At 41.0% G+C, this 19,210-nt stretch overlaps 1 protein-coding gene across 2 annotated transcripts in view; it reads right to left on the reverse strand.

The window, feature by feature from the left end:
- Positions 1–6,168: 6,168 nt before the first annotated feature.
- CYBRD1 (cytochrome b reductase 1) overlaps positions 6,169–19,210 on the reverse strand; it is a 40,343-nt gene continuing 27,301 nt past the window's right edge. The window contains exons 3-5 of one of the 2 annotated variants that reach the window (XM_068967647.1): positions 17,902–18,056; positions 17,046–17,342; positions 6,169–6,238 (exon numbers count right to left, since the gene is read on the reverse strand). In XM_068967647.1, the coding sequence (XP_068823748.1) occupies positions 6,208–6,238; positions 17,046–17,342; positions 17,902–18,056 (483 nt within the window). In that variant the 3' untranslated portion in view covers positions 6,169–6,207. Of the gene's footprint in view, positions 6,239–13,596; positions 17,343–17,901; positions 18,057–19,210 lie in introns of those variants that run through there. The other variant, XM_068967648.1, reaches the window with a different exon arrangement.

Below are 19,210 nucleotides of genomic sequence, written 5' to 3' on the forward strand. Positions count from 1 at the left end.
TGTAACTCCTCCCAGTCTGAAGATCTGTGAACCAAGAGAAAAGCTGTCTGCCCACCACACCGAATACACAGAGGTGAGTCCAGCTACGGACACTGATGTTCAAAACGGGAAGCACACAGCAGTCCCTGGCCCACAGCCGTTCTGAAGTCACTGAGCCTGTGCTGCCGGTTCCCTGAGTCTACCTCCTAGAAGTCGTTCACTGTAGTTGGACTCAGCTGCACCCTCTGAGTCATTATTTTAGCCCATCTTTGCAGCTGAGTAGTTCTCTTAGACAGCTTCTTCATTTTTTCAGAAGTCTATTTATTTATCTTATTTTGGTCTTCCTTTCTGTGAGCGGAGGCTACTCTCTGTTGCGGTGCACAGGCTTCTCACTGCTGGAGCTTCTCTTGCTGCGGAGCGCCGGCTCTAGAGAGTGGGCCCAGAAGTTGTGGTGCATAGGCTTAGCTGTCTGGTGGCATGCGGGATCTTCCCAGACCAGGGATCCAACCTGTGTCCCCTCCCTTGGCAGGCAGATTTTTTACCAGGACTACCAGGGAAGTCTCTTCGTAGACTGCTTCTTGCCCTTTGAGGATTCGAAGGCCTGAATGTCTCTTTTGGCCTAAGCTGATTATATATATATTTTAGTGTAGGCTTCTTATCAATCAATTTATAACCAACTCCATTTAGCAAAAGCCATACCCACGAATCTCATTTCACCTGTCTCTACCTTAGTGTATCCAAAACTGCTGTCTGAGACCATCCTTAGTGTCTGCAGCGCTTTTGTACACTAGAAAGTATGTATGAAGCAACACCTTAAAACTACCTGAGGCCTTTACCTGACTGCCTTTTTGGAGCAATCTCTCAGAGCTATCTGAGGTGCTGCCTCCCAGGCTGCAATCCTCATTTGCCCCAAATAAAACTTAACTAGCAAATCTCAAAAAAAAAAAAAAAAAAAAACCCAACAAAAAAAGCCTGCCTGATATCTTAACAAAGAGCTCCAAAGTCACACCCTGGCTTATCTCCGGGCTGTGTTTCATGACCATGCTCCAGATTTGATCATCACAGGAAGCCACTTCTTTTGCTAAAAGGAGAGGTGAGGAAGAAGAAACTGTTAACCTAGCAATTCCTGTTTGCTAGATATTTAACAGCTCTTTCTTATTTTCTCTCTCCTCTTGCATTTTATTGTAGTAAGAACAACCAGGCAGCACCTTCAATTCTCTTCCTGAAAATCTCCTTAGGTCATTCAGGTAATTTGGTGTATTTTCTATCTTCCATGTTACCGTAAACTTTCAGTCACTATACATTTCCCCCAAGTAACATTTCCTCACTTTCCTGTCAGCCCTAACCAATAACATCTTCAAAAACAATGAGGTTCCCTTGAATGGTCTCTTGAAGACCCTCCCAAATTCCTGCCCAGTCTCTAAGTTGTTGCCATGTATTTTCACTTTTCTTGGTCATGATACCAAACCCTGTTCTAGTTATCTGTTGCTACAAAACAAACCACCCAAAACTTTCGTGACTTAGCAATGACGTTTATTTACTCATTAATCTACAATTTCGGAAGAACTTAGAGAGGATAGTTTCTGCTGTACTCAGTGTCAGCTGGGCCACCTCAAGAAAACTAGTGGCTAGATCACCCGAAAACTCACTCACTGACATGTCTGGTGGCTAACACTGGCTGTCTGCTGGGAGCTCATTGCTAACCATTGTTGGAATACCTTACACTTGACAACATGTGACCTGCGCGTGAACTTTCCCTGCCACAGCTTGGATTCGTCACTAAATGGTGAAGCTATCCAAGAACAAGCATCCCAAGAGAGGGAGGCAGAGGAAAACTCGTCTCCGAAGTCAGTATTATTTCTGCCACATTCCATTCTTTAGACATGAGTCACTGAGTCTGGCCCATCTATAAGTGGAGGGGAATTGCTGCTGCTGCTACTGCTAAGTCGCTTCAGTCATGTCCGACTCTGTGCGACCCCATAGACGGCAGCCCACCAGGCTCCTCCGTCCCTGGGATTCTCCAGGCAAGAATACTGGAGTGGTTTGCCATTTCCTTCTCCAATGCATGAAAGTGAAAAGTGAAAGTGAAGTCGCTCAGTCGTGTCCGACCCTCAGTGACCCCATGGACCGCAGCCCACCAGGCTCCTCCGTCCATGGGATTTTCCAGGCAAGAGTACTGGAGTGGGATGTCATTGACTTCACCTATTCCTGGAAAAGTAATGTTAGTTGCTCAGTCGTGTCTGACTGTTTGCAGCCCATGGACTGTAGCCTGTCAGGCTCCTCTGTCCGCAGGATTTTCTAGGTAAGAATACTGGAGTGATCAACTATTCCCTTCTTCAAGAGATCTTCCTGACCCAGGGATCAAACCTGAGTCTTCCGCATTGCAGGCAGATTCTTCACTGTCTGAGCCAGCAGGGAAGCCCACCTGTTGCTGGGAGGAGTGTCAAAGAATTTGAGGACTTGTTTTAAAACCACCTATAAAACGGCATCCTTAGTACCATTCTGCAGATGCAGAAGAGACTTCAAAGACGGATTTGCTGAAGGTCTTACAGTTAGTAAGTGATAAAGTTTAGAACCATAGCATGTACTCTCCATAGTTAATTACAAAATATCTCATGTACAATCTGTAATGTGCTATAATGCTACATTTCACCTAGGAAAGCAGAGCTGTAGATGTGTGAAGGAGAGGGAGGCCGTGGCAGAAACTTTCTAGTAGGCCTTTGCACACATAAAATACTCCAATAATGTTAGAATATACACAGAGCACTACTTCATGCATGTAATATCTGCGAAAATTCTCAAATGGCACATTTCTGGATTCATATGATTTCAATTGTCAATTGAGTGAACATTAAGATGATTTCAATTGAACTTTTCTAGCTTCTTAACACAAGGATAATAACCCACCAGCCATATGGGTTATGAATCAAGGAACTTGATTACTTCTTGTGTGTAATGAAATAAGAATTTATTCTGCTGTTAGTGTTCTTTTTTTAACATAATTTTTCTTTATTTAGATAGTTATTTTTGGATGTGCTGGGCCTTCGTTGCTGCGTGGAGTTTTCTCTAGTTGTGGCAAGTGGAGGCTTCTCTCTATTTGCGATGCTTGGGCTTCTCACTGTGGTGACCTCTCTTGTTGTGGGGCATGGGCTCTGGGGCGCTGGGCTTTCAGTAGTTGCGGCTCCCAGGCTCCAGAGCACAGGCTCAAGAGTTGTGGCAAACAGTCTTAGCAGCTCCAAGGCATGTGGGATCTCCCTAGACCAGGGATCAAACCCATGTCCTCAGCACTGGCAGGCGGATTCTTTACCCTTGGTGGGCTTCTTTTAATGACGTGTTAAAATTGTTCTTTTAGAGAATCAAACTGTCATAATGACCAAAACCATCTTCAGTCCTGACTTCAGAGCACCTAACCAAGTTCTACACTTCTATCAACCACTCTCCAGTTTGACGTGCAATGCACTGGCTCCAGATTTGGCTAAGTAAGAGTTGGACTGTGAAGCAGGCTGAGCGCCGAAGAACTGATGCTTTTGAACTGTGGTGTTGGAGAAGACTCTTGAGAGTCCCTTGGACTGCAAGGAGACCCAACCAGTCCATTCTGAAGGAGATCAGCCCTGGGATTTCTTTGGAAGAAATGATGCTAAAGCTGAAACTCCAGTACTTTGGCCACCTCATGCGAAGAGTTGACTCATTGGAAAAGACTCTGATGCTGGGAGGGATTGGGGGCAGGAGGAGAAGGGGACGACCCAGGATGAGATGGCTGGATGGCATCACGGACTCGATGGATGTGAGTCTGAGTGAACTCCGGGAGTTGGTGCTGGACAGGGAGGCCTGGCGTGCTGCGATTCATGGGGTCGCAAAGAGTCGGACACGACTGAGCGACTGAACTGAACTAAACTGAACTGAACACAGGGGAGCCCTTTAATATAACATGATATTGGGCTTTTTGGATTCTCATAAAGAGGCAATATGCTCACCAACTTTTGCCCATAGGTATTCTTGGTCTCAAAGTTAGATTTTGATGAGTGATCAGTTTTCCTTGTCAAATACCTCATGCTTCCTTTTCTTAAATGGCATTACCTTTGTCTGTGTGTTTGCATTTGAACATAAGCACACATCCTTACGTGAGCATGTTCCAGCTAGTTTCTCAAGTGTTTATTGCTGATAGGCCTTTGAATTTTCTTGGCAAGCCTGTTGTTTTGCAATGAGGAGAAACAATCAAATGATGATATATTAAATAAAGTGTTGTGTCCAGCAATGTAACTAAATATCTTCTGAGAAGTAAAAATAACTTTCCCTGACACTATTATGTCCTTAATGATTATGTTTTGTCTGTGTAGTTTTTCTGGAACGAAATACCAGTGCTTATTGATTTTGGCTCGTATTCCCTGAATTAGTCAAAATCTACAATCTTAACCATTAGGTACAGTATTAAATCTCCAAGGACAAAGATATTTAGCTTAATCTCTCCCTCTCCCGCAGCAATAGCAAACACAATCAGAATTGTTTGGATCAGATGGTGTTTGCCTTAAAAGAATAATGTATTGTACTTTGAGGAAAGTAAGGCATTTAGACAATCTTGCTTAGGAATTATCACCAGGATCTGCTGTTTTCCCCATTGCTTTGGTTCAGGGTTTCTCCCTTTTGCTCCCTTCCTCCAAGCTGTTCTGAACCACATGGATTTGATTCTGGTCCATCTCTAACTCTTTCCTCTGTTTATTCCTTACCCTAGTTTTATCTTTTCTGTCACCTTTACAAGGACCACTCACTTTGTCTCATTTCTAGAGTCCTCAATACCTAGATTACGAAGTTTTACTCCACCCTAAAGCCTTGAGAATTCTAGATGATTCTGCTACAGAAAGATGGAAATGGTAGTGTAAATTGAGTACAGATGGTAAAATAACAGAGACTCACAGCATTCTAGCTTGAGCCTAGGGCAGTGCCTGTGCACAGAGGAGGTCTTCAATAAGCAATCAGTGAGTGAATAAGAAGGACCTGTTATGGGAGAAAATGGGGAGATCAAGTGACTTGTTTGAAGCTACACTCATGGACAATGTTAGAGTTCTTACCAGAATCCAGATCATCCTGTTGTATCCAGTTCTCACGCTTCTGCACTACCCAGCGTCTAGTAATTTGCATTACCTTTGCAAACTTATGAATGTCTATGGGGATCTGGGGGTCAACAGTGCTACAAAGCAAGAGGACCCACGGGCCAGTCTGAAGTCTGACCAAGTTGGGCTGTTAGCGGATGCTTTGGTTCTCTTTCCTGGGTTTAAGAAAGCATTTATTTTACTATTAAAAATATTGTCTCTGATTTCTTGTTAAATAGATTAAACCAAGATTTGGATAATGTCAACCAGGCAGATGGATTTCTGATAATACATAATTTTAAGTACTTGTAAATGTTACTCTTAGTACAAAAGCAGTGGATGTTAATTATAGGAAATACAGATAAAATAAAAATACGTAAATTTTAAATGCCTATGTGTGCCTGCATTCAGTCATGTTTGACTTTTTGCTACCCTTTGGACTGTAGCCCACCAAGCTCCTCTGTTCATGGGATTCTCCAGGTGAGAATATTGGAGTGGGTTGCCATGCCCTCCTCCAGGGGATCTTCCTGACCCAGGGATCAAACCCGAGCCCCTTATGTCTCCTGCTTCGGCAGGCGGCTTCTTTACCACTAGCACCAGCTGGGAAGCCCACCACTATCCTACTCTGCCCCAGAGAGAGCCATCATCAACTAATTAACTATTTGGTATATTATGTTGTTTGTTATGTACTAATATATATGCATTTATACACACACACACATTTATGCATACTCACATTTACAATTGTTTTATATATTGTTTATTTTACTTCACAATATTTTTCCATATTAAGTACTCACCTACAACATAATTTTTGATGACACAATTTTTTATAGCATAACATTGTATTTGTCCAGCGTATTGGACATTGTTTCCAAAGACAAGAAAACTTTAAAGATGATTTGGATTCAGACAGGGCAAGAATGATTCTCAGTTCCTACTTGCTTGCAAGCCAGTGCTCTGGAAATAAGAGGGTGCAGGGCAGCACGCACTGGGTTGCCTAAGGAAGGGTCTAGCAGATCGTCCGAGGAAAACAGCTCTTGACCATCCCATCCTCTGGGCCCCTCTTTTCTTCCTCCCGGAAGGAAGATCAAAGATTTGCATAACCTGCAGATCCTGTGGGTTTTCTTCTTGAAATCAGTTAAGTGTCTGCACTTGGGAAGTTCAGGGACCTAGGAGTTGAATGGGGAATGAGAAGAACAACTTCATACACTTAATATAGTTATGGAGGGTGGAAATATAATTTTTAAAGTCTTTTTAATGAAGCAAAGGAATATGTAGGCAGTTCTCCATGCTGATTTAAAATGACAAACTGCAGGTTAGGAAGGACGTGTGTGTGTGTGTGTGTGTGTGTGTGTGTGTGTGAGAAAGAGAGAGAGACACACACACACACACACACAGAAAATGGGAGCAGAAGGCTAGGTAAAAAAGGAATGATTTTCTGTCCCATGGGAACTGAATCATAATCACTAGTCCACACTCATGCACACATTTGAGATATGTCTGTACTTTTGCTCCCCTGGGATAAAGTCACACTTGAAAGTTGTTACTACCAGGACTTCCCTGGCAGTCTAGTGGTTAAGACTTTACACCCCCAGTGCAAGGGGCATGGACTCAGTCCCTGGTGGGGGAACTAAGATCCCACATCCCACATGCCACATGGTGTGGCCAGTGCCGGTGCATGAAAGGAAACGAAAGGAAAAATAGAAAGCTGTCCCTACTCCCTTTACCTCAGCTCTCTTTTACTTTCCTGCTTCCATTTGAATGTTCTAGGTAAATTCACCGGGCCCAGGATCTTCCAGTCTGTCTGTTCAAAGGTCCCTTAGCTAGAGATTTGAAGGGAAATCTGAGCTCTGAGAGAAGAGGGCTAGGCTGAGAAGGGCAAGGCTGCTTCCAGCTCTCTGCCTGCACCCCGGCTGGGTCCTGGTAGAGGACAGAAAATCATTCAGTGGGCCCTGGACACCAGCTTGCCTGTGTTGCCAGGGCTAAGCTGGGGGCTGGCCCCCTGCAGTCGATCCAGTCCAGTTTCAGAGTCCTTCCAGTCCCTGAGCCACAGAACAGGGGACATCACCTCAGAATCTTAACATCGGGGAAATCCCAGACCTAATCCAGCACAATGTTCATCCAATGCTTATGTTTCTTTCTTTCACTTTCATATCAGTGTAGTATTGTCAACCAGAGTAAAGTCGCAGAGACTATTGTGCTACACAATAGGACTTCAGGCACTCTGGGTACTTTATAAATTAGTAACCAGTATTATCGTCACAAGATTTTCCCATCTGTTTTTCCCTCTTCTTCTTCACAATCTTTTTATTCTAGAGAGACAGGATTTCTGTACTAAAGGGGAAAATTAACTTATGCCTAAGATACCACCTGGGAAAAGATCAATTTAAAATTAAAAAATAAAAAGTTGGGTTGCTCACTTGGAACAAAGTACTGAATTGGTCAGTAGTAGAGTGACTTCACTTTGACTTTTCACTTTCATGCACTGGAGAAGGAAATGGCAACCCACTCCAGTGTTCTTGCCTGGAGAATCCCAGGGATGGCGGAGCCTGGTGGGCTGCCATCTATGGGATCGCACCCAGCAGACTCCTTTCTGCAGTCCATGGGGTCATGAAGAGTCAGACACAACTGAAGCGACTTAGCAGCAGCAGCAGCAGCAGCAGAAGACTCCTTTCAGAATCCAACTAAAAAATGCTCTTGCTTTCACATGGTGCGTATCCCCTCAAGTAACCTAGCCTTGCATGTATTTGTTTTGTCTGTATTCCCATCTCAAAGTGTCAAGTTGTCACTCTTGTCCAGTGACACAAACCTAGATGCTCAGACATTTTTAAGTGGAAATCACAATCACTTAATATTCCCTTACAGTTCTTACCTTACAACAAAGGTCAAACTCTCACCTTAATTGCAGGCTATTTAAAACAGATATGTTTTCTGCAGCATTTAGTTAAGTGAGAATTAAATCTAAATGGATAATAAGCAAGGTCTGGTTTTGGCAAGAAGTTGTAAGGACATCTTGAATAAGGCTGTCCTCTGATCAGCTTTTCCCAATGTGAAGCAGTCATCTGTAGCTATTCCATTAAAACAAAAAAGACCTTTCTGGTCAAAATCAGTAAAATACTGCATATTATATAGTCTGCCTTGTAGATTCACATCATATAAGCATGTTATAATGATATGCTAATTCTTATCATTAGCAATGAAAGGGCTTCCCTGGTAGCTCAGCTGGTAAAGAATCTGCCTGCAATGCAGGAGATCCCAGTTCTATTCCTGGATCGGGAAGAGTCCATGGAGAAGGAATAGGCCACCCATTCCAGTATTCTTGGGCTTCCCTGGTGGCTCAGATGGTAAAGAATCCGCCTGCGATGTGGGAGACCTGGGTTCAATCCCTGGGTCAGGAAGATCCCATGGAGGAGGACATAGCAACTCACTCCAGTATTCTTGCCTGGAGAATCCCCATGGACAGAGGAGCCTGGCGGGCTACAGTCCATGGGGTCACAAAGAGTCAGACACAACTGAGCGACTAGGCACAGCACACAGCACAGCAATGAAAAGTGTTGCAAAGTTCTGGTTTCTAGTAATGGAGGAGTAACTTCTATCAGACAAGCCCTTCCACAGATAACAACTAAAAATTCTGGAAAAAAAATTTTTTAAACTACCTGAAGACACTAGAAAGCAATGAAAAGCAGGCAGAAATTGGAGTACAGCCTACATTTGGAAAAAGGGATTGGCACTAGCTAAGTTTCCATTTTTAGTTTTTCTGCTGAAGAGAGGCTCTGATCTCTGTAAAGCAAGGAGGCTGAAATTCAATAGAAAACTCTAGGCTTTATCTGCCTGGAGAACCACAGGACAAAGTTCAGAGTGACCACAGCAGCTTGAAAGAATGCAGAGAATACTAGGCAGAAGAGAGGCTCTAAGGAAGAGTTTTAATTCCGCACAGAAACTCGAATCACACCTTTGGCTGCCCTTGAATTATATATGCATGAGCAGATTGCAAAAGAACTGAGCAGAAACTTCAGCTGCTGTTTGCTCATCAGTCTGACCAAGTTTACTGCCTACTAAAGCAAAAGGTCAGTACGCCTTGGAGTAGCAGCCCCCAACCTTTCTAGCACCAGAGACCAGTTGCATGGAAGACGATTTTCCATGAAGTGAGGAGTGGGGGGGGGTGGCTGCAGGATGACTCCAGCATGTTTTGTTGTGCTCCTTCTTTCTGTTATTATTGCATCAGCTCCACCTCAGATCATCAGGCATTAGATCCCGAGTTTGGGGACCCCTGCTTTAGAGGCGTATGACCCCGAGTCTCTTCGACCATTAACAGTGTCTAGGATACAATAAAAATTGGTAGACATACTAAGAAATACAAATGCAACCCATATTCAAGAGAAAAGGCAATGCGTGGGAACTCATCTCAAAATGATCAAGACATTGGTATCAGTAGACAAAAATTATAAATCAGCTATGCTCAGGGATAGAAATGGAAACATGCTTGAAATGGATGGACACAGAAATCCATGCCCATACAGATCACCACCAAATTCCCAAAAACAAAAAACAAAGGAAAATTCTTGAAAACAACAAGAAAGAAAGGTACCTTACCTATAAGGGAAAAACTATGTAAATGACCACAGATTTCTCATCAGAAACCATAGAGGCCAGAAAGGAATGGGGTAACATTCTCCAAGTACTGAAAGAAAAAACTGTGAATCCAGAATTCAATATTCACTGAGAATATCCTTCAAGAATGAAGAGGAAATAAAGTCATTCTAAGATAAAAACTAAGAGAATGTGTTGTGAGAAGACCTGCCCTAAAAGAATAGATACAGACTGTTTCCTAAAAAGAAAGAAATCTTGGAATATTGGAAAAGAAGGAATAACAAAGGACAGAGTAAATATTAATATATATGGAAAATGCAATAGATTTTTTCCTGATCTTGAGTTGTCTAAACTTTGTTTGGATGGTTGAATCAAAAATTATATACTATCTGATGTGATTCTCAATAGGTAGAGGAAATGCTTGACAACCATAATAAAATTTGGTGGGTGGGAGAAGAGAATATAAATGGTGTGGGGGAGAGGAAGTAAATGTGAATATAAGAGTTTTGTGAGAGAACTTTGTGGTAACGCAGTACTTCTGGATCTTGATTGTGGTGGTGGTATCATGAATCTATACATGATAAAGTGGCAGAGAACTATAAACTTGCATTGCCCCAGTGCCAGTTTTATATTATACTATGCTTATGCTTCCCTGCTGGCTCAGAGGTTAAAGCATCTGCCTCCAACGCGGGAGACCCGGATTCGATCCCTGGGTCGGGAAGATCCCCTGGTGAAGGAAATGGTAAACCACTCCAGTATTCTTGCCTGGAGAATCCCATGGACAGAGAAGCCTGGTAGGCTACAGTCCACAGGGTCGCAAAGAGTCGGACACGACTGAGCGACTTCACTTTCACTTTCATACTTATGCAAGGGCTTCCCCGCTGTCTCAGCGGTAAAGAACCTGCTGGCAATGCAGGAGCCACAGGGGACCCGGGTGTGATCCCTGGGTTGGGAAGATCCCCTGGAGGCGGGCATGGCAACCCACTCAGGTATTCTTGCCTGGAGAATCCCATGGGAGAGGAACCCAGTGGGCTGCAGTCCATAGGGTTGCAAAGAGTTGGGCCTGACTGAGGCGACTTAGCACGCATGCATGCATATTTATGCACGACATAATCATTGGGGCATACTGGGTCAAAAGTACATGACACCTCTGTACCATCTTTACAACTTCCTATGAGCCTATATTATTTCAAAACTACTTTTTTTTTTTTAGTAGAAGAAGAGGGAATATAAAGTACAGAAATGTTCGCTGACTTGAATTCTTACTAAAAATATATATATATAATTTTTAAAAATGAACAGAGCCTCAGTGACCTGGGAGCAATATCAAACGCTCAAACACATTGTAAATGGAGTTCTAGAAAGAGAAGAGAGAATGGGGCAGAAAACTATTTGGAGACACAATGGCTAAAAATGCCCCAAGTTTGGTAGAAGACATAAATCTATAGATTCAAGAGGCTCAGTAAGCCTAAAATACAACTTTTTAAAAAAGCATACTTGAGTATATCATAATTAAACTGCCCAAACCAAAGATAAAGAGAAAATCTTGAAAATGGCCAGAAACAAAAAAACACATTACATACAAGGAAACAATAATACAACTGACTACTGCTGACTGCTTTTTTTTTTTCTCTATTATGCAATATGCAGGATCTTAGTTCCCAGGGTTGAAACCCAACTCTGGCAGCAAGAGGGCCGAGTCCTAACCATCGGACCACCAGGGAACTCCCCTAACTACTATCTAAACATCATCAGTTATTGAGGCAAAAACACAGTAGAACATCTTTAGGGTGTCAAAATGAAAAATCTATCAACCCAGAATTCTACACCCAGGGAATATATCTTTCAAAAATGAAAATTATATAGACTACTTTTAGAAAAATGAAAACGAGAATTTATTATCAGCAGACCCACACTAAAGAATTACTAAAGGAAGTTCTTCAGATGAGGTAAATGATGCCAGATGGAAACTTAGACTTCAGGAGAGGATGACGAACACTGGAGAACTACTTGTGCATTTCTTTCTTTCGTAAGATTTTTAATTTGAAATATGGTCTAGGCAACATGAATGTAGTACGTCTTCACTTCTTTAAAATACTTATGATTATATAAAACAAAACTGTTAACATTATATTGTGGACTTATAATAATATGTATAATTCATTGTGACAGAGGAAATGCAGGTTGTGTGTGGTCAGTAAAATGGAGCTGCCTGCAGGGGCCAGGGCATGGTGGGCACTGTGACATGTCTAGATCACTTGCAAATTAAACTGAATGAGCTAATATATATAAAATTACATGACAGTGTACTTGAGTCATATATTTTAAAAAATGTCAGAAGTACTTGCCAATTAAGATCAATCTGAAATGAAATATGATATGCCTGAAATTGATAGTATAAATCAGTGACAAAATATGTAACTTATACAAATTCAATTTACACAATATCATGGCTCTATCGCATAAAAGGACATTCCCAATTATAGTGTTATTACACCTACACAACATAAAATACCATTAACATTTCCCAGGAGACAAAAAGTAGGTGAAAAAGACTAAATGAGCAATTAAGATTCAATGAATATTGACACTGCTCAGTAACTAATTATCTTTTTTTGTGTGGAAAAAAAAAATCCAACCATTCATCCATAATGAATTATGTGTTTTCCCAAAGGTTGTGTGTGTGCTCAGTTGGTCAGTCATGTCCAAACTCTTTGTGACCCCATGGATTATAGCCCACCTGGCTCCTCTGTTTATGGGATCCTCTGGGCAAAAATACGGGAATAGATTGCCATTTCCTCCTCCAGGGACTTCCCAACCCAGGGATCAAACCTGTGTCTTTTGTGTCTCCTGCATTAGGAGGCAGGTTCTTTACCACTAGCGCCACCTGGGAAGGCTTTCTTGAGAATAAGTCACTATAAATACAGAGTTCTGTAATAACTAGCAGTTCCATTATTTTTTAAAATATTTGTTTATTTGACTGAGCCAGGGGTCTTAGTAGGGCCAAGCGGGATCTGTAGTTGTGAAATGTGAGATCTAGTTTCCTGATCAAGGATTAAACCCAAGCACCCCCACATTGGGCGCGTGGAGTCTTAGCCACTGGAAGTCTTTTTCTAACTTACACTGCGTCTGCTTTGACTGCCTAAATTTTGGTTCCCTTCTATACTACAGAGTATGGTGCCAGCTTAGATGCTATATGGAGGAAACCACCATGACAGTTTTGAAAGAGTCTCTGATCCTTCTGGCAATATAAAGGTATGGTACTCAGAGTACATGGTTTAGAGAAATCTGATAGCATTTTCAATAATAAACAAACTGTCGACTAAAAAATTAGTTTACAACCTGAAAGCAGAGAGTGTTTTATTCGGTGGGAAAAGCTTAGGACTTCAAGTCTGGGAGACAGGATCTCAGGTAGACCTGAGAGACTGCTCCAAGGAGGAGGGAGTCAGGCTACATACAAGTTTGTAACAAAGTGGGCAGGCAGTTTGAACATCAAAGATTATTGTTAAGTAAGGAAAACCAGATAGCAAGGTAAGGAATTTAGCATTCTTCTATGTATGGGAAGAAGCAAGAGCCTGGGATTTTTTAAGTCATTCCTTTCATATGCATCTCAGCTATCTGGGCCAGCATCTGTATCTGTTTTTTGACTTCTCACTCCCCCACTCCCCCTACTCCCACCCAGCTCCTTGGCAATCACCATAGGGGGCATGGTGGCAGTGCTGGATTGCAGGTATTTTTTCCCTTTGGGAGACTTCATTCACATTTGGATGCCCCAAATTGCTGATGGCTGTTACATCCTTGTTTACTGATATTCCATTTCACAAAACTTAAAAAAAATTCTTCCCCATTGAAAAACTAACAAAAAAACCTGGGAAAGAGACTTTCAGAACAATGTCTACAACACAAATAATATACACAAATAGCTTCCAAAATAACTTTTATTACTATATAAAAACAAGAAAAAAATAGATGCATATTTTTCTACAAAATTATAAAATATTCAGGCTATTTAACATTTTTGCATAAATGTATTGAGATTAAAAAGATAGATTTAAACAGAGAAATATTTTCCACTTAAGAGTTTTCAGGTACTTTGTAGAGGATAAAGAAGTTTTCATTCTTCCATACTTTACTATGTGTAGCCCGAAGACATAGCAGTTACAGTTTTCTGTCAGAGTTATCTAAAAAAGGACATACAAAGATAAAAATTCCATCATGCTGCAATAAAACTAGCAAAAAGCTTTACTTCAGGCTTTCAACTTCGGCAGTTGCGGTCAATCAGTTTTGCACTGGAATTTCCAACTCAGCAGGGGGAGAGCCTAATTAAAAGCAAGACATCCTCTTTACTTTGTCCTTTAGAAACAAAAATCACTTGTCAGTATTCCTTAAAAAGTGCGATTACCTCCTCTGTCATTTGATCATAAGGTCTGAGATACTGTTTCTAACCCACACAGCTTAAATGAAACCGGGAGAGGAAAGGGAGGAAGGTACTTTGGAGGGTGGATTTAGTTTGACACAATGAGCACAGGAATCTGTACACTTTTGATAACATTAATTCAAAAAGTATAATCGTCTGAGTTTCTCAATAAATGCTTCGAGACAAAAGGCTTTAGTGTTGATTTAGATGCGTGTTAAAATATAGCTTTTTTCCCTGAAATTAGATTATGGGGTAAGGCAAGCCAGACAATCTCTGTAGATGATATAAGCTATAATTATTTGGGAAGATTTCAATCACTGTTTTGGAATTGACACCTAAGGCTTTCTTCTCCCGTGTTCTTTTTGTGGACTTTTTAATGAGATATTTTGGGGGGCTATGCTTTAGGTAGGAAATACCAGCTTTATGAAAGATAAAGGTATAATTATCATTAGAATAAAAGGTCCATTAAAAGAACCTCGAACAGAAAGGTTTTCTAGATATATTTTGCTGTGCATTGTTTTCACAAAGGTTGAGAAAGAAAGAAAAGAAGTTCCTATAATATCTGTAAGATGAACCTCACATTAGCCCACAAGAGGATAAAATAAAGGGCTGAGATGAGGAGTGCTTCAATACTTCTCAATGGGGCAGCACAGTCTAGTGCCAAACCCATAATTAACTTTTCATTGATAACCTCTTTCCTGGCCTGTATGAAAATGGAATGGCAGCTTCAATCCTTGGGGTGGTCATTAACCCCTTGCCCCCCAAAATACCTCGAATTTTGTGCACCTCTACGTAATGAAACATCCATTTACCAAAATACGTTTCTGTGTGACAATTCCTCCTTCCACTTAGGACCCAAACTGCAGCAGGCTCTACTTCTACTGAATGTACGTGCATATTGCATACATATATCCCAGGCACTGGGCTGGGCACTGGGGATCCTGATGACTATTACCAAAATTTTGGAAAGAGAATGAAGAAGACAACAGTGTTTTGGCAAGTGACTCAAATGATTATCATTAAACTTCAGGGATGTGATGGAGAGTAGCTCGCACTCAGTCCATGGGCATAATTACCAGTTACCCGAAAAGGAAATTCACTAAACACCAAAAATGTTAAGTTTTCTTGGTAGAAACAGTTTAAAATTGCAGGGAAACAAATAATCAACCCTCAGATAAAATGCATTGTTTCAGCATAGGCACCACTGTAGGTTTTAAGACAGGCCAGAGCCTAGACAGAGATCTCATGCATGAAAACTGTCATCTCTGAGTCTTAATTCACTACTGAGAACCCAAAACACAAGATACCCCCTAGAATTCCACCCAATCAGGAAGGACCCTAGCTTTTGCCTCCAGGGAAGGGCAGACCATGAAGTTCATCTCTCCATGAAGTTCACCTCTCCTACCTCCAAACCCAAAGCTATTTAGCAGCTAAGATTCTGAAGATCTGAAATGATAATTGATGAACTTTGAAAGCTACAGATGTTCTTGCCTAAACCTCTCTTCATTACCAAGACATAATTTTAAGATCAAAGGACCATCAAGGTAAGCCACGGCTTGTTGGCAGTGGCAGGGTGCCCATGGTGAATCTCCAGGTAAGGGTAGGCCCTCTTTCTTGTTTATTTGAGGAATCTGCCTTGTAAACAGAGCCAGAAGGTAAATTTTAAAAACACTACTGCATCCCACCAAATGAGGCTTATCCAAGGGTGGGTCAAAACAGGTGTAAGTTAGCATGGGCTTCCCTAGTGGCTCAGAGAGTAAAGAATCCACCTGCAATGCAGAAGATCTGGGTTTGCTCCCTGGGTTGGAAAGATCCTCTGGAGAAAGAACTGGCAACCCACTCCAGGATTCTTGCCTGGAGAACCCCATGGACAGAGAAGCCAGGCAGGGACCGGGGTCACAGAGACATGACTGGGCGACTTAGGATGCATGCATGAAGACAACAACATAGTGAATCATGGACTGACCTGAGGTGCCAAAATGCCAGTTTTGGAGTCTCAGTTTCACTACTCATTAGCTGTGTGACCTTCAGGCAGGTTACTAAACTCTCTCAGATCTCTCATCCATAAAATGAAGATTTTAATGGTGCCTACTGCAAAAGTTGTATCTGGGGATTGAATGAGCTAAGATTTATAAAGTGCTTAGGATAGTACTGGCACTTAGTAAGTTCCATGTTTAAAAACACCAGAAACTTGGGGGACAGTGCTCTTTGAGGTTTGTAGAGCAGTTTATACTGCTTATGTATTCAGGTATATTCTCATCATAATTAGGTTTGGAATCTGGATCATAAAGTACACCAAACCCAAGGAAACCTTGGGATTAAGTCAATTTGGAAAAACTTCTAGGTCAGACCAGAGGAGACCTTCAGCAACCTATAGTCCTGTCACTGCTCCAAAGTGCCCGAAAATAAACCCTGGTCTCCAGGGCCAGTCTAAGGACCAGCTAGGGAGGGAGCAAAGGGCAGCTATGGGGAAAAGGGAGCCAGTTCCTTTCCTACATTTTTTTCTGGGCTCTAGTCATGATACCTGTGTGGCATTAACTCTGTCCCAGATATTCATGATCTGATTCCAAAACTTTATAACTGGATTCCCAGAATAAACAGAAAATGACTACATGATAAGAGGCCAGGGAAGCTGCCAGTTTATCAGATTTACCAACTGTAGAGACATTTTGATCATTTGTTCTACGCAAGGCACTGTGCCAAATGCTTTGGTCCTCAACGAGAAAAAGGTAATATAAGCACAATTTATATCTATTGTTATTAATATTTACATTGATCATCTCCCTTTCAATTTGGGCAAGTTCATAAGCCTCAGTCAATATAAACACTTTCAAGACACCCTATTTTCTGATTAGAATAAATATTGACTCTGTGGACCTCAATCATCTCATGGGTAAATAGGAGAAGCTAAACTGGAGAGCTAGTTTTTTAAACTGGAGTTATATGGCTACATTGCTACCCCACTTTACATGGTGGATCTCTGTCCAGCCTCATCAAGGGTGATGTTTCTTTTCCTTGCTGCCGCTTCATTGTTTAACTCCGAATCTGATTTGTCCACGTTGCCAAAGTTCATTGCCATGGAACTTTCCACTCCCTCTGGAGCACCTCCGTTTGGCTGAAGAAGGACAGAATTCGGTTCTTTAGGACGTTTCCATTGTGGTCTGGTGACTATCCAAAAAATGAGAGCCCCAAACACCAGAATCAGAAGGCCAAGGGTGTTTGTGAAAACACCTTCTGGTGGCAATGAACTGTATGAAGGACTTTTCCTACAGACAAAGAGAGAGTATGTCCAGTTACAAACAGGGTGATACAGCAACATGCCAAACAGTCTTGAATTTATTTGCTCAAAAGACACACTGGTACAGTGTGTGTACATTCAGCATAAATTCCCTTAAAGCTTGATATTAAGAAATTCATATAATTCACTCAGTGGATTAGTACAAAACTGTTAAAAATTTCATAAAGTATGAAAATAATATAGCATCTAAAACATTTGTACCACTTAAAATCGAAAAAAGGATGATACAAAAATGTAGGTATATCATAATTACAGTTAATATAAAAACATGTATATCAGAACAATTGAAAGGCATGTATAACTTCAAATGTTGCTTTGTAAGAGTGGTACAATTTGTTGGACTGCTTGGTTGTTCTTTCAAGCATTATTAATGCTATATTACATGTATAACACATTTTTTAAAATAAGTATTTAAATTTTTTATTTTTACCATTTAAAAAATTTTCTCACATTTATATTTGTCCAATGAACAAGTATTTAATATTTTGTAGCTGAAGAATTGCAGTTAGCAAAACTATGAAACTTACAGGGCAAAAATCAGTTTCTCAGTCAATCCCATAAGTACAGTTGCGATCACTGTTCCAAAGATGAAAAGTCCGGAATAAACGTGTATGGGCATGAGAAGCGCTCGGAGAGAAAGTGGAGCCCAAGGAAGCAGAAAGACAAAAAAACCTAGGAGAAGCTAAACATCAAAAAATTCAGAGGTTATCAACTGTAAGTTTTAACTGTTTTAAAATTATTGTTAGAGAAGCAATATGTGCACAACGAGAAAACATTTCATTTAGAACCAGGTTTCCCCATTCTAGTTTCACTCAAAAGTGACACCTACTATGACTTTCTCAAGCATCTTTTCATAAAATTTCTATGACTAAACAAGCATACGTGTGTGTGTGTTTAAAGAGAAAGTGAGTCAGACACAGAAAACAAACTTATGGTTACCAAAGGTTAAAGGGTGGGGAGGAATAAATTAAGAGGATGGGATTAAAACATACTCCCTACTATACATAAGACAGATAACCAAAAAGGACCTATTGTACAGCACAGGGAATTATAGTCAATATCTTGCAATAACCTAAAATGGAAAGAATCTTAAAAAGAATGTGTGCGTGTGCGCTCGTGCGCGTCTCCCCAGGTGGCCCTAGTGGTAAAAACCTGCTTGCCAATACAGGAGATGTAAGGCATGTGGGTTTGATCCCAGGGTCAGGAAGATCCCCTGGAGAAGGGCATGGCAACCCGCTCCAGTATTCTTGCATGGAGAATTCCATGGACAGAAGAGCCTGGCAGGCTATAGTCCCTAGGGTCGCAGAGAGTTGGACGACTGAAGTGACTTAGCACAGCACAGCACGTGTGTGTGTGTGTGTACACACACACATATATATTTACATATAACTGAGTCATCTTGCTGTATACCTGAAACTAATACAACATTGTAAATCAACTATATTTCAATAAAAAATTTTTTAGAGAGAGTAAGAGGGAGTTTTTAAAAATGTAAGTGGGGTTTTATTGTGCACATTTGTTCTGCATATTGCTTTTTTCTCTTAGTATATCTTGCAGATCTTTTCATATCAACTCATGTTTATCTAGTTTATTCTTTTTAATGGCTAATATTTTAAGACTAACAAATTATTCAGTTCCTTATTAACGGACATTTCTGTTTCCAGTTTTTTGTGGCCATTAATAAGGCTACAGTGAACATTCTGATACTTAATTGTTCTTATCAGTTTCCGTAAGATTGACAAGTAGGAAGGGAAGTAAAAGATTTTTAGGTCACTAAATCTAAGTACAATAGGACACATTTTGTCAGAACAACCTAAAGAAAGCTATGTGGAAAAA

This window comes from Capricornis sumatraensis, chromosome 3, assembly GCF_032405125.1.
Source record: "Capricornis sumatraensis isolate serow.1 chromosome 3, serow.2, whole genome shotgun sequence".
Lineage (NCBI taxonomy): Eukaryota > Metazoa > Chordata > Mammalia > Artiodactyla > Bovidae > Capricornis > Capricornis sumatraensis.